At 43.4% G+C, this 15,869-nt stretch overlaps 1 protein-coding gene across 4 annotated transcripts in view; it reads left to right on the forward strand.

Annotated features, from left to right (window-relative positions):
* The window catches only part of HIPK1 (homeodomain interacting protein kinase 1), an 88,198-nt gene that overhangs the window by 14,317 nt on the left and 58,012 nt on the right, over nucleotides 1-15,869 (forward strand). Inside the window, exon 1 of one of the 4 annotated variants that reach the window (XM_006149628.3) lies at nucleotides 15,564-15,783. The exons of the other annotated variants lie outside the window; for them this stretch is intronic. Within the exon in view, the coding sequence (XP_006149690.1) occupies nucleotides 15,588-15,783 (196 nt within the window). The 5' untranslated portion in view covers nucleotides 15,564-15,587. Of the gene's footprint in view, nucleotides 1-15,563; nucleotides 15,784-15,869 lie in introns of those variants that run through there. 4 annotated transcript variants of the gene reach the window in all.

Consider the following 15,869-nt stretch of genomic DNA (forward strand, 5'->3'; position numbering starts at 1 on the left):
TTTTTTTAGGTTTTTTTTTTTTTTTTTTGCTATAGGGCACATTTGCTCACTATAGAGACAGAGACAGAGAGACAAAAAGCAAGAAATCACCCTCCGAAGGCAGATGGCCACACTGCAGTGTCTTCTCCATTCTCTTGGGATTTGAGGCATGCACGCACATGCCCTGGTGTGAGTTTCAAGCCTTTGAACCAGGGATTCTAACCGTGGCTGACCCATGTGGGAGTCCTATGACGTAACCACTATACCATCTGCTGCTCTCCATACACTTTTTTTTTTTTTGAAGTTTATTTCTCTCATGAATAAGAGAGAGCCCCTCCAACAGGATCTTGACACTCAATCTACCTCCAACCTCAGCCAGCCCCAAATCATTGACAAAAGCATGACCAGAGAGGTCTACAGACGGGGACCTGAAACCTTGCCATGTGCACACATTTTTGATGCTAACTCTAATGAGTAGCTGTTCGTCTGTTACCTACTTCTTACCCTTGACCGTCCTCAACCACCACCATCACAAGCTGTTGTGTTGGGTTCATGGTGCCTCCCTTTCTTCCCCAGGACACCCCATCTATTTCTGTACAGGATGATGCATCTCTTCTAATACTCATCTGCAACTCCAACCGATGTGGAGCTTATCAGAATGGTTAAGCTCATTTCCATTTTTTTAAAAGTACTATTTATTTTTCTTAATTTGACCAGAGAGAGAAAGTGAGAAAGCAAACTGCCAGGTCCGCCACTCAAACCATGTTCGACCACATGAGAGTCCAGCGCCCTGAACCACCACGCCACCTGCCGGCCCCAACTAATTTCTATTTTAATCACAGTGCTTTTATGTATCTATCCCCTTCTACACTGACTATCTCATTCCTAGGTAACTTTGCCTTCTTTGAATGTACCTTTGGTCCACTGGATCACAAGAAGCTCCCAGAATCCTGGCCTTGGTTCTTTTCCTGGATATTGAGCTTATTAAATTATTTTTTAATCACATAAAAACTTCATGTTAGCCTTGAGTTAGTCTCTTTCTTGTAATATTTACATAGTTAAAACACTATTGTATTGGGCTGGCAGGTGGCATGGTGGTTAAAGCGGCTGGGCTCCCACATGGCTGACTGCAGTCTGAGTCCCAGGCCTGGCAGCTTGCTTTTTCACGTTTCTTCTCTCTCGCTCTCTCTCTGCCTGTCTTTCTCTGGTCAACTTCAAAAACAAGTCATTAAAATAATGACAATGAAAAAAATTAAGTTAAATAATTATTTTTTTAAAAAAAGGGGACCTTGGGACCAACAGTTGACGTAATGGCTATATCGCTGGACTCCCACATAGTCGACTGCGGTTCAAGTCCCGGACCCAGTGGCTTAAAACTCACGCCGGGTGCGTGTGCGTGCGTGCCCAAGATCCCGAGAGGAGAATGGAGGAGAAAGGATTGCGGTGTGGCCATCTCCCCGGGGGGGTGATTTCTCGCTTTCTGTCTCTCTGTCTGTCTGGTGAGCGCACACGTCCTATAGCAAAAACCTCTCAAAAAAAAAAAAAGGACCAGCAGATGGCGTAATGGCTACGTCCTGGACTCCCATGTAGTCAACCGTGGTGCAAGTCCTGGACCCAGTGGCTTAAATTCATGTCGGGCGCATGTACGTGCATGTCCAAGATCCCAAGAGGAGAGTGGAGGAGAAGGAATTGCGGTGTGGCCATCCCCCTGGGGGTGATTTCTTGCTTTCTGTCTCTCTCTCTCTCTCTCTCTGTCTTTATGGTCATACAACGTACATGCCCTATAGCAAAAACCTCTCCAAAAGGAGAAAAAAAAATACAAACAAAGCCGAAACAAAACAAAAACAAAACTACTGTATTTATGGCTATCTTATCAGTCCTGGATCCTATCAATCTGCAACAACTTAAGGGAGTGTTCCCAGTGCTAAAATCTCATCTTCACAGTGCTGGCTGAAATTTGTACTTTCGAGGAGCTAAGAATTTTGGGTCAGGCTTTCTCACCTGGTTAATCAGGTTGGGACCAGACTCCTGGTATGGGAGTCAGGGACATAAAGTTTGGAGCAAAACTGCCTTCAAGAGGGGGGAAAGAAAATCGTGATCAGTTCCATTTCTCAAAACACTCCTGTAGGCTTGTACACTGTGTGTGGTGCTTTCAGAAAGGGTCTTGCTTTGTTCACGGAGCTTGTGATCTTCCTGCCTTGGCCTCCTGAGCAGCCGCAACTACAGATTTGTACCACCGCACCAGGCTTTTTAGGATGGGTTAGACTCAAATCCTGGCCTCCCATGTGGCCTCAGCCTGCCAAGCAGCAGCATCCAGGGCACATACAGTGCCTTATAATGTCCTTCTCAGTGGTGGGATAAAAGTTCTCTTCAGTTACCTCTCACAAAGAAGACAGTTCCTCTACTCCTAACCCTCCGAAAACCAGATAATTTTTTTTTTTTTTTTGTGAGAGATTTTCACTGTAGGGCGCGTGCGCTCGCCAGACAGACAGAGAGACACATAGAGACAGAAAGCGAGAAATCACCCCCGAGGGGGGATGGTCACGCTGCAGTCCCTTCTCCTCCATTCTCCTCTCGGGACCTTGGGCACGCACTCACACGTACCCGGTGTGAGTTTTAAGCCACCGGGTCCGGGACACGAACCACGGTCGACTACTTGGGAGTCCAGCGACATAGCCATTACGCTAACTGCTGGTTCCCCGAAAACCAGATAGTTTAGCAGAATAGTTTGGGTCTGCCTGATGTAAAATCCAGCTTATCCTTCCAGCCTTAGTTCCCAGATTCTTCTCTCAGTCAGTATGTCATAGAGGGAAGGACAGGAAATTTTGAGTTGGATTGGGAATAGTGTTCTTGTGACTTACTGGCTACTTATATAATCTCAAGCAATTTACCTGACTTTTTTTGGCACATCAGTTTTCTCATCTGTGAAGCAGAAATAATAATGGCTGCCTCACAGGGTTTGGAGTAGAAAGACATGGGACAAAGTGACCAACCACTTTATAAGAACATTCTGCACATAGGGGGCATACGCACTTGCCAGAGAGAGAGAGACCACCCCTCCAGTGGGCATGCCACAATGCCTTTTCCTCCATTTCTGCGTTCTGTCAGGATTTTGTGCATACACGCACATGTGCCCAGCATGCTTTCAACCTGCTAAGGCTGTGATTTGAACTGTGGTCAGCCATGTGAGATCTGGTCTTTTTTGCACAGCACTTAACCACTATGCTACAGGGCCAGCCCAGTATCTTATGTAATTTTTTAAAGTGGTTTTTGCTCTATCCTTCCTGGGCTTCATCTTGAATTCTGGTTACAGTGCAGTGGTTGATATTCTCAGGGCATATCTTGCATAATGGCATTGGCTAATTCTACTTTCCAGGTCCAGAAAATTCTACTAAGAGATTGGCTGATGAAGATATCTCTTGGTAGGGATGTCTCTGAAATTAAGTCTAGTCAGAAAATCAGAAGTGGTAAGTGGCATCTCGCCAGCAGGTGACATGATGGTTGAGGTGGCTGGATCCCACATGATTAACTCTGGGGACTGTGGCATAGCCATACCCCCTTAGGGGTGTTTTTTCTCTCTCTCCTGTCTCTCTCTGTCTCTCTCCAATGAGCACACACACCCTGTAGTTAAAAACAAACAAACAAACAAACAAAAGACTGCATGATCTGGTTCTAGGTTCTTCTGCCATACCAGCTCTATAAGCCATCAGCCTTAGAATCGGTCTGGGAATTCCCTCTTCAATTCTTACACAAGGACGAAAGAAACACTGGAGAAAAGAACAGCACAGCTGATGTTGCTATAAATTCCAACCTCTGGTGTCTTCAAAGCTGCTTCTCATTTCCATGTGTCTTTGATCCACCCCCTCTCCCAGGTATCTCAGTGGTTATTCCAGACTTTATGACTCTTCAACTCTTACAACATATAAAGCCTTAGGAAGACACCTTTGTGAATCCAGGGTACAAAGCTGGCATACCCTGAGGCACCTGCCTAGATCATAGGAATGGGCCTGGTTTCCCACCTGCATCTCACAGATGGCAGGATTAACCCCTCTGTACCTTGCTGCCCTGTTTAAACCCCAGTCACTTAAGAGTCCACGTCTATAGTCTTATCTTCACTGTTCCCTACCCTCTTTTCACCGAGCTCTCAGGCCTCCTTCTCTGTAGTCAGCAAATCTGCCTATATCCACAGTATCTTTTCTTTTTTTTTTTTTAAATAATTATTTGATTTATTTTATTTTGAGCAGAAAAGGACAGAGTGAGAGAGAGAGAGAGCAAGCGAGAGAGGGAACACGAGAAAGCAAGTTGCCAGGTCTGGGACTTGAACCACGGTCAGCCATGTGGGAGTCCAGCACCCTTAACCACCACGCCACCTGCCGGCCCCATCACAATATCTTTTTTCAAAGTCTCCTTCACCCTCCTTGCCTAAACAGAAGACGGGCTGAGCACACTTTCTGGCCAGCCTCTCAAGTAGAGATCATTCTTCTCTCCCCTCATCTCAGGGAAGGAGGTGAAGTTGATTTCCTCCTTGCTCGCCTTGCTGCCTCCTGACCATTGTACCCATCCCTTCCTGTGGAAATCTGTCCTCCTTGAAGTACATGCCATCTGGCTGTACTACCTATCCCCCCTCTTTTATCAAGACTTGAGTCACTGACTCACAGCCTTCTCTTCTCTTGCAAGTGTGTCATCATTCTGGAGGGCTTTAATGCTCTGGGCACTCAGTTTGCTTAACCTTATCTCCAAAGATTCTTCTCCTGCCTCTTCACTGCCTAATTATTACCTGAAATTATACTACAGTTGACATCTCAATTTTCTTTTTTTTAAAGAATTATTTAATTTTATTTATTCATTCATTTATTTTAATTTGACCAGAGAGAGGCACATAGAGAGAGAGAGAAAAAGGGAAAGTGAGAAAGTAAGCCACCAGGTCTGGGATTCGAACCATGGTTGGCCATGTCAGAGTGTCCAGTACCTTAACCACCATGCCACCTGCTGGCCTCTGACATCTCAAATTCAACCTTCTTTTCTCCTGGCATATTGGCTTAAGTATCTTTTTTTTTTTTTTTTGGAGAGGCTTTTGCTATAGGGTGAGACAGAAAGCGAGAACTCACCTCCCCTGGGGGGATGGCCATGCCGCAATTCCTACTCTTCATTCTCTTCTTGGGATCTTGGGCACACACGCACACGTGCCCAGCATGAGTTTAAGCTACTGAGTCCGGGACGCGAACCGTGGTTGACTACAGGGGAGTCCAGCGACATAGCCATTACACCAACTGCTGGTCCCTTGGCTTGCCAGTGTTTTACTGTTCATAAGCCCTTGCTAAACTGCACTTCCCACTGTCACTTGACTGTATCTTTTTTTTTTTTTGAGAGGTTTTTGCTATAGGGTGCATGCATTCACCAGAAAGACAGAGAGAGATAGAAAGCGAGAAATCACCCCCCAGGGGGGATGGCCACGCCGCAATCCCTTCTCCTCCATTCTCCTCTTAGGATCTTGGGCACGCATGTACACGCGCCTGGTGTGAGTTTAAGCCTCTGGGTCCGGGACTCAAACCACGGTCGACTACGTGGGAGTTCAGCAACATAGCCATTACGCCAACTGCTGGTCCCCCAACTGTATCTTTAAAAAAAAAAAAAAGTATTTATTTAATTGTATTTGCTATTACTATTTTTTAAATGTGACCAGAGAGAGACAGAGAGAAAGGGAAAGTGAGAAAGCAAGCTGCCAGGTCCAGGCCGCAGTCAGCCATGCGGGAGTCCAGCATCTTAATGACCATGCCACCCGCCAGCCCCATGACTGTATCATACTATCTGCCAATATATCACTTCTTTTGCTCCCTCTCGTTCAAACATACATACCTTGAAAACTCCAGTTCTGGGTAAGTCATACAATCTATGCTGTACCTGTACTGGAGTAGCTAGATGTTCTTGGAAAAGAAATCACTCACTCAGGCTAGTTTCTTTCTTTCTTTCTTTCTTTCTTTCTTTCTTTCTTTCTTTCCTTCCTTCCTTTTTTTTTTTTTTGGTTTGTTTGTTATACAGCATATGCATTTGCAAGAGAGAGAAATCACCCCCCAGGGTGCTTGTGCAGCTATAAGGAGAAAGATAGACCTTTTCCTCCATCAAAGCTTTCACAAAGGAAAAGTGTGTATGTAACCATATATATTTATATTCACAAATAATATATAAATACACATATTTGAGGGTAATGAAGAGGAGGAAAAATGAGTAAGCTAATTTATAAGTAAATAACTAGAATATTTTGTCAATTAACATCATTTTCTATAATAAACATTTTTAAAAACTATGTTTTTTAGGGACCAACAGTTGGTGTAATGGATATGTCGCTGGACTCCCATGTAATCGACTGCAGTTCGAGTCCTGGACCCGGTGGCTTAAACTCATCCTGGGTGTATGTGCATGCATGCCCAAGATCCCGAGAGGAGAATGGAGGAGAAGGGAATCACCCCTGGGGGGTGATTTCTCGCTTTCTGTCTCTCTGTCTCTGTCTTTCTGGTGAGTGCACACGCCCTCTAGCAAAATCCTCTCAAAAAACAAACAATGTTTTTAAAAGAAAAAATGCATGTTTTACTGACTTTTCTTTCTTTCTTTCTTTCCTTCCTTCCTTTTTTTTTTTTTTGGTTTGTTTGTTATACAGCATATGCATTTGCAAGAGAGAGAAATCACCCCCCAGGGTGCTTGTGCAGCTATAAGGAGAAAGATAGACCTTTTCCTCCATCAAAGCTTTCACAAAGGAAAAGTGTGTATGTAACCATATATATTTATATTCACAAATAATATATAAATACACATATTTGAGGGTAATGAAGAGGAGGAAAAATGAGTAAGCTAATTTATAAGTAAATAACTAGAATATTTTGTCAATTAACATCATTTTCTATAATAAACATTTTTAAAAACTATGTTTTTTAGGGACCAACAGTTGGTGTAATGGATATGTCGCTGGACTCCCATGTAATCGACTGCAGTTCGAGTCCTGGACCCGGTGGCTTAAACTCATCCTGGGTGTATGTGCATGCATGCCCAAGATCCCGAGAGGAGAATGGAGGAGAAGGGAATCACCCCTGGGGGGTGATTTCTCGCTTTCTGTCTCTCTGTCTCTGTCTTTCTGGTGAGTGCACACGCCCTCTAGCAAAATCCTCTCAAAAAACAAACAATGTTTTTAAAAGAAAAAATGCATGTTTTACTGACTTTGAAGTTAACTGAAGCCTTGGGGTCAGAGGTTACATTTCCTAAGAAACTAGGACTCGTCAGTAAAAAAATTCACTTATCAGAAAGTATTGTTTATTTATTTGAGAGGTTTTCGCTATAGGGTGTGTGCACTCACCAGACAGAGAGAGACAGAGAGACAGAAAGCGAGAAATCACCCCCCAAGGGGGATGGTCACGCCGCAATCCCTTCTCCTCCATTCTCCTCTCGGGATCTTCAGCACACACGCACATACGCCTGGCGTGAGTTTTAAGCCACCGGGTCCGGGACACGAACCGCGGTCGAGCACGTGGGAGTCCAGCGGCATAGCCATTACGCTAACTGCTGGTTCTCTATTTTTTAATTTTTTAAAAGTTTATTTGTTTTTTTCATGATAGACAAAGAGGTACCTTGACAGGGTCTTGCTGCATCTCAGTCCTCACCCTGGCCTCCTAGCCAAACAGGATCACAGGCATGTGGCACACTCCGCATGTTCAGATTGACCTGGAATCCAGCCTCAGGCCTCCCATGTGGCTCTAGTATCATGCAGTGGTGCCCTATTACCTAAGTCACTGTGGCTGAGCCTACCATTTATTTATTTATTTATTTATTTATTTATTTATTTATTTATTAGATTTTGGCATAGGGTACGTGTGCTCGCTGGAGAGAGAGGAAGGTAAGTGAGAAATCACCCCCCAGAGGGGATAACCATGCTATAGTCTTTTCTCTTCTATTCTCCTCCTAGGATTTTGGGCATGTGCAAACCCATGCTTGGCATAATTTTCAAGTTGCCACATCCAGGACTTGAGCCATAGTGGGCCATGTGGGAAGCCAGTGCCTTAACTACTGTACCATATGCTGGCCCTAGCCTAACTTTATTTTTTAATTCTTTGGATTATTGTGAAATTTTTAAGAAAACTTTAATTTGACCAGAGAGGGACAGAGTGAATAAGAGAGAGAATGAGAGAAAGAGAGTGGGAAACCAAGCCACCAGGTCCGGGACTTGAACTGTGGTTAGCCATGTGGGAATTCAGCACCTTAACCACCATACTACCTGCTGGCCCCAAATTATGAAATTTTAACCATAAAAATTTATAGAGAGTAACATGAGTTTTGAATATCTGCTTTATGATGAGAGAGCTGTAATATTTCATGGAGAACAGAGAATAGTCAAATTCAGTCTGAATTGGGCCTTTTTGTTTAATTTACCAGGTCTGTAAGACCTTCTAGCCTACATACAATTAAAACTTGCACTCTTTTTTTTTTTTTTTTGGAGAGGTTTTTGCTATAGGGCGCGTGCACTCGCCAGACAGACAGAGAGAGACAGAGAGACAGAAAGCGAGAAATCACCCCCCATGGGGTATGGCCACACCACAATCCCTTCTCCTCCATTCTCCTCTCGGGATCTTGGGTACGCACACACACGCGCCCGGCGTGAGTTTTAAGCCACCGGGTCCGGGACGCGAACCGCGGTCAACTACGTGGGAGTCCAGCGACATAGCCATTACGCTAACTGCTGGCCCCTAAAACCTGCACTCTTAATCAAGACAGGACTGAAAAAAAAAAAACCCTCATTTATTTACTTATTTATCAAGTAATAATTGACAAACAAAAATTGTTTATATTTATAGCATAGGCCAGCCAGGTTGCCTGGTGGTTATGGTGACTGGGTCCCATATGGCCAACTTTGCAGTTAAGAGTCCTAGACCCTGTAGTTTATAAAACATGCCAGGTGCTTGTGTTTGTGTACATTCCCAAAATCCCAAGAGGAGAAGAGATGGTGTTGTGACCAGCCCCCCAGGGTTTGATTTCTCACTGCTCCAACCCCTCTGTCTCTCTCTGGTGTGTACATACAAACTATAGCAAAACAAATAAACAAACAAAAAAACAAAAACAACAACAAAACATTTAGAGACTACAGCATGACTTCTGAATATATGTATACAGTGTCAGATGATTACAATTAAGCTAATTAACACATTCATCACCTCATATAGTTGTGTGTGTGTGTGTGTGTGTGTGTGTGTGTGTGTGTTGAGATAATTTAAGATCTACTCTCTTAGCGGATTTCAAATATCTATTCTGTATTTTACCTCTCAAAGATTTTCTGACTCCACAGATGATATCGGTAGAGCTATAGTAGCAGATTCAGGATTCCTATAGACATCAGGTGCCAAAGCCCAGGGTTTTCTTCTATACTGGACATCCTAGGAGCAGTAAGATTTGTTAAGTAAAAGCCTGTTTCACACCAGAGAGTCTACTTTGTGGGAATTTGATTGGAAGCCTTCTTCTCCCTATACCCTATAGAGAGAATCACTTGATAAGCACTTGACAGATTTCATCAAAGTGAGTTTTCAAAAATAATAATAAACAAAAATTAAATTCATAGCCAATGGTAAAGATTATTTTGAGGTTTCTTAAACTCTGTTCTATATTTAACTAAATTCTGATACTTTAAGCACTGTGAATAAGTATTCAGTAACTTACTCTGCAAAATAGTTATTAGTGCCAACCATATATCAGGAATTGTGCTAGGCAAGGGGCACTTCATTATAGTATTTTGACTTGAGAGTTTGTAGGAAATATAAAATGAGTGAGAAACAAACATCACTAGAGAGCTTCTTCTTTTTTTTTTTTTTTTAAAGGAAACTAGGCCCAATGATGAGACAGCAGAAGACTCTAATACTGCTAACAAAAACAAAACTGCATATAAAAGAATATGCAACCCAGATCTCTCGCATGCGCAGTTCACAATAGGGTTTGAGCTCTTCTGAGAACTGAGTGCTGCTGCTGTTCTGACAGGAGGCAGAACTCAGGCAATAATGTGAGCAATAGTTGTGTGTGTGTGTGTGTGTGTGTGTGTGTGTGTGTTGAGATAATTTAAGATCTACTCTCTTAGCGGATTTCAAATATCTATTCTGTATTTTACCTCTCAAAGATTTTCTGACTCCACAGATGATATCGGTAGAGCTATAGTAGCAGATTCAGGATTCCTATAGACATCAGGTGCCAAAGCCCAGGGTTTTCTTCTATACTGGACATCCTAGGAGCAGTAAGATTTGTTAAGTAAAAGCCTGTTTCACACCAGAGAGTCTACTTTGTGGGAATTTGATTGGAAGCCTTCTTCTCCCTATACCCTATAGAGAGAATCACTTGATAAGCACTTGACAGATTTCATCAAAGTGAGTTTTCAAAAATAATAATAAACAAAAATTAAATTCATAGCCAATGGTAAAGATTATTTTGAGGTTTCTTAAACTCTGTTCTATATTTAACTAAATTCTGATACTTTAAGCACTGTGAATAAGTATTCAGTAACTTACTCTGCAAAATAGTTATTAGTGCCAACCATATATCAGGAATTGTGCTAGGCAAGGGGCACTTCATTATAGTATTTTGACTTGAGAGTTTGTAGGAAATATAAAATGAGTGAGAAACAAACATCACTAGAGAGCTTCTTCTTTTTTTTTTTTTTTAAAGGAAAAATTTTTAAAGGAAACTAGGCCCAATGATGAGACAGCAGAAGACTCTAATACTGCTAACAAAAACAAAACTGCATATAAAAGAATATGCAACCCAGATCTCTCGCATGCGCAGTTCACAATAGGGTTTGAGCTCTTCTGAGAACTGAGTGCTGCTGCTGTTCTGACAGGAGGCAGAACTCAGGCAATAATGTGAGCAATGGGGAGCGGCTGTACTTGCAGATGAAGCATCCCTCACTTGCCTGTCTGCCTCTCACCTCTTGCTGTGTGGCTCGGTTCCTATGGTACAGTCCATGGCCAAGTCTTGAGCTAGATTATATTTCCTAACTGACCTTTCTTTGCAGTCTGCAGCATGTGTTCCAGAGTACCCACCAACATAATATGCACAGGATAGATTTAAGTGTTTGCTACCTTCAGGCCAGGCCTATAAAATTCTCCATACTCCCATCCATATTTTCTCTCAATAAGTTGTGTTAAACCACTTAGTAACGGGGGTTGCTTGCTATAACAGTTAACAAATGCTAACTATTAATTGAATAGGCAATGAAAATGTCTGTCACATTCCCTTAAACAAACTTTCACCACTAGGCACACTAAAAGAGTCTTAGAAAAATCCTGTCCTTAGTCTTGCAACCCTGGAGAAAGAGACACATAGAGAAATTGCCCATTCAGATTGGCATTCATACCCAAGGTCACGAGCATCCAGTAAGAAATCATGGTGGGCCTAGTGCCTGAATCTTGGTTTTTTTTTTGGTATTATTCCCCATGAAAAGACCAAGGACTCCATAGAGAAATGGCTGAGTCTAGAGATGGGACAGGGAGAGTACAAGATGAATCTGGACTATGCCAAAAAAAGACATAAGACCAAACTGAAATGACACCCACTGACTAAATCTGAAAAATTTAGCACCCAAATAATTAAGGACAGTAAGTCTTTATCATTAATAGACAGTTAAGGGGACCAGCAGTTAGCATAATGGCTATGTCGCTGGACTCCCATGTAGTCGACCATGGTTCGAGTCCTGGACCTGGTGGCTTAAACTCACGTTGGGTGCGTGTGCGTGTGTGCCCAAGATCCCGAGAAGAGAATGGAGGAGAAGGGATTGCGGCGTGGCCATCCCCCCTGGGGGGTGATTTCTTGCTTTCTGTCTCTCTGTCTCTCTCTGTCTGTCTGGGGAGCGCACGTGCCCTATAGCAAAAATACCTCTCAAAAAAAAAAAAGACAGCTAAGTAACTAACTAAATAAGAGGTAAGAGAGGATTGTTACAGGCAAGAACCATCATACATGCTAAATCTAGGAGAACATGTCTAACGAGGAGCAGGATATATGCGTGGTCTAAGGTTTCTCCCCATTGACTTATGAATTATAAGGAAAAAATAAGTAGGTATACTGTGGACAAATCATATTCCTTGACAAGATGATCAAAGTTAATATTGCTAGTAAGGGACAGAGAGATGTGTCTTCGGGTGTGATAACCTGAGAAAGGCACAGTGTTACGTAATATTGTGGCCAGTAATGGGTAACGGAATCTAATTATGAGTAAACAGAGACAAATATAAACAACAAACTTAAAATGGGGAACTTTTCATTTTCTTTCTCATATACATAAACTTATATTCTTTAAAATATCAAAGACAACAAAAGGCTAGGTGCAGCCTCAGTAGTGTAGGCCATAGTGTACCGGATTGCAGGGTTAGAAGCCATGTGGCCAATCATGGGTTCGGATTCCCAAGTAAAATGGCCTAAAACGTGCAGGGACTATGCACATGCATGCTCAAGTCCCTGTGAACAGGAGAACTGGAGGAAGGGGATCGTCGCATGACAATACACTACCAAGAGTAAGTTTTTCTCTCTTTTTCTTGTGTGTGCACATGTACTCTCTGCCATAAATAAAAAAAAAAATACATGAGAAAAAGATAGGCCAAGGAACTGCCCAGATTAGAAGAGGCTAAAGAGATAGGACAATTAAATGCAGTGCATGATCCTAAACTGGATCTTATGCTGGAAAAGAAAAATGCTAAGAAAGATGTTGGATCAATTGACAAAAATGGAATATGGATGGTAAAGTGTTATTTCAGTGTTAAGTTTCCTGGAGTTGATAATTGTATGTTTTGTGTTTATGTAAGAGAATGTACTTATTTTTAGGATATTCCAGTAATAAGGGATAAAGGGGCATGATGCATGAAACTTTTTTTCTTTTAATTTGCCAGAGGGCATATGTACTTGCCAAAAAGAGACACACACACACAGAGAAGGCACCTTTTTTCTTTTTTCTTTTTCATAATGAGGGGTGGAAGCGGTGGGCGTAGAGATAGGTTTTGTTTTTTAGTTTTGGTATAGGGCATGTGCACTTGCTGGAGAGAGACAGAGACAGAGAGAGGGGGAAAGTGAGAAATTACTCCCCACGGATAATGACCAAGCCACAATTCCTTCTCCTCCAGTCAGTCTCCTCTCAGGATTTTGGAGATGCAGGCACATGCACCTGGTGTGATTTTCAAACTTCTGAGTCCAGGATTCAAACCACGGAGTTAGCTATACGGGATTCAGACACCTTAACCTCCATGCTACCAGCTGGCCCTTATGAGTTTTTTTTTTTAATTTTTAAATTTATTTATTTTAGTTTTTTTCTATAGGGTGTGTGCACTCACCAGAAAGAGAGACAGAGAGACAGAAAGAGAGAAATCACCCCCCAGGGGGATGGCCATGCTGCAATCCCTTTTCTATTCTCCTCTCGGGATCTTGGGCATGCATGCACACGCACCTGGCCTGAGTTTAAGCCACCGGGTCCAGGACTTGAACTGCGGTTGACTAAATGGGAGTCCAATGACATAGCCATTATGCCAACTGCTGGCCCCAAGATAGGTATTTTTAACAGGGTCTCACCTTGTCAGGCTCTCAGTTACCTAGGATTAGGTGCCCACTACTACACCTGACCAAATCCAGACACTCCATGTGGTCCCAGCCTCCTGTAGCTGTGCTCTACCAAGATGACTGGGCCATACACTATACTTAGACACTTCTTTGACTTCAAATACCTCTTCTTTTGATGGTCTTCTCTGACTCTCTCATTCAGATCTTGTGTATGTCCGCATGTATTTTTTTCCTTGTTAAACTGTATGCTTCAAGAGGGAAAAGGCCATATCTTATTCATCCTCCATCTGACTCAGGGTCCAGGAGTGTCTGGCATAGAACAGGCATATAAGCAATTTGTTTAATAAATAAATACTGATTTTAGAGAGGAGAAAATATTAGAATTTAAGATGGTCCCTATACTGAGATGTACTGAGGAAATGACCTAAGAACAATGAAAACAGAGATCAGTGAGTATAAAGAAGTTACAAATAAGTAAATTATCTAAATAGTCAGATGATGATGCTGAATTAGAATGAAGTGGAACCAGTAGATGGATTAGCGGTTATGTCACTGGACTCCCACATGGCTGACTGCGGTTCAAGTCCTGGACCTGGTGGCTTCAAAATCATGCTGGGCATGTGTGTATGTATGCCAAGATCCCAGGAGGAGAATGGAGAAGGTATTGCAGTGTGGCCATCTTCCCCTGAGGGGTGATTTCTCACTTTTCCTCTTACTGTCTCTGTCTCTCCCTCTCTCCCACAAGTACATGTGCCCTAAGGCAAAAACCTCTTAAAAAAAAAAAAAAGAATATACTGAGAGAGGGTCAATCAGGAAAGGATCCCTAAAGGTGAGCTGCTTTTGAATTAAGAAAGGAAATATAACGTGGTCTAGTAGGAGATTAGGAGTCATAGTGTCAGGTTGAATCAAGGCACAATTAACAATTTGTGTGTGTTAGAAGCATTTTTTTTTTTTTTTTGAGCAGGATTTGTCCTACTCTAGTTCAGGTTTCTGCTTTTTCCTGGCTCACCAAATGGGTGTGCTCCCCGACTCTCCCTGTCTGATGTTTCCTAGGTTGGCCCAATGTGGGGACTTTATGTTCTTTAAACAGTGAAAAGGAAGTTTCTGTAAAAATAAGCAAACAAAACTGCCCTGGGGGATTGAACACTTGCTAACTCTGATCTGCTAGGGAAATAAACTTCCCTGTTCCTAATAAAATGGAACTGTTGCCAGTGTTGTTAAACCAGGGGAGAAACCTGAATGATTTCCCTTCATGGCCAGTGTAACAACTTTAGCACATCTTTAAAAAAATATTGTCGTTGTGTATATGTAAACAGGGATCCAAGAAGATGAACGATGTTTAAGAAGACTTGAGAAATAAAGTTGGATAGCAGAATTCTGACTCTGCCATGTCTTTCCCCAACTCAAGAGTATACACAAACGGCCATGGCCTTGGACAGTTACTTTTTGGTAACTTGTTGCTCCCAGCGTTTATGGATGGAAAAAGAATAAGCAGATTATGCTACAGCCCTGGCTCCCCCAATCTGCAACGTCCTCCACTTTAGCATTTCACACAAGAGGTATCCGGAAGTCCTGCAGTCTCTTGGCGTTGTTAGATGGCAACTGCCTTTCTACTAGGATAACCTAGTTTTCATTCGGTGTCCATTTTCTCAGACTGCGGTGCCCTGTCCGTTGTTTGCTCAATACCGCGCCTCATCAACGGTCTGGGAGAGGCAAGAAAACGACGATCTTAGCATTTGTGCGCTGATGTTTTGAGGGACTGGGTTCAGAGCGGAACTAACCCTTCCTCACCTCCTGATTCACACACAGGTTCCCCAGAGGGCAACGAGAAAGCCACCTAAGTAGTCCCGGGGCACAGGGAGCCGTCTAGATCTCGTACACCGACGTCACACTGCTAGAACGTCTCTAGATGGCAACGAGACATTAAAGCCTAAGCTGAGGCGATTCCTCACCAGCAGGCAGGCTTCCCGGGTAGGCACTGCCTTCCCGAGCGCTGCCCAGTCTCTGGGAGAGTCACATCAGCCTGCGGTGATGTCACACTGGCTGGGATGATACTTTACAGTTGGATCCCCTGCTGCCACGAGACACTTTTAAACCACCACGGAGTCTGCCGTGCGGAGGGCCGGGGGAGCCCAGCCTCCGCATCCGATCCACGCTGGCTCCCCACGGAGGCTCCCGCACTCCCACAGCCGTCAGAGTTATGCGGTCGCGCTAGTCGGCCCACTCCCCGGCACTTCCGCCTCAGTAGGTGTCATGGCGCCTGGCGGGGGGCTGGTTCCGGCGAGGCGGGGCCGGCCGGATGGGGGCGGCCGCTCGGCGCGCCGCTGGTC

The sequence above is a fragment of the Tupaia chinensis genome, unplaced genomic scaffold (assembly GCF_000334495.1).
Source record: "Tupaia chinensis unplaced genomic scaffold, TupChi_1.0 Scaffold000270_2, whole genome shotgun sequence".
Taxonomy (NCBI): Eukaryota; Metazoa; Chordata; class Mammalia; order Scandentia; family Tupaiidae; genus Tupaia; species Tupaia belangeri.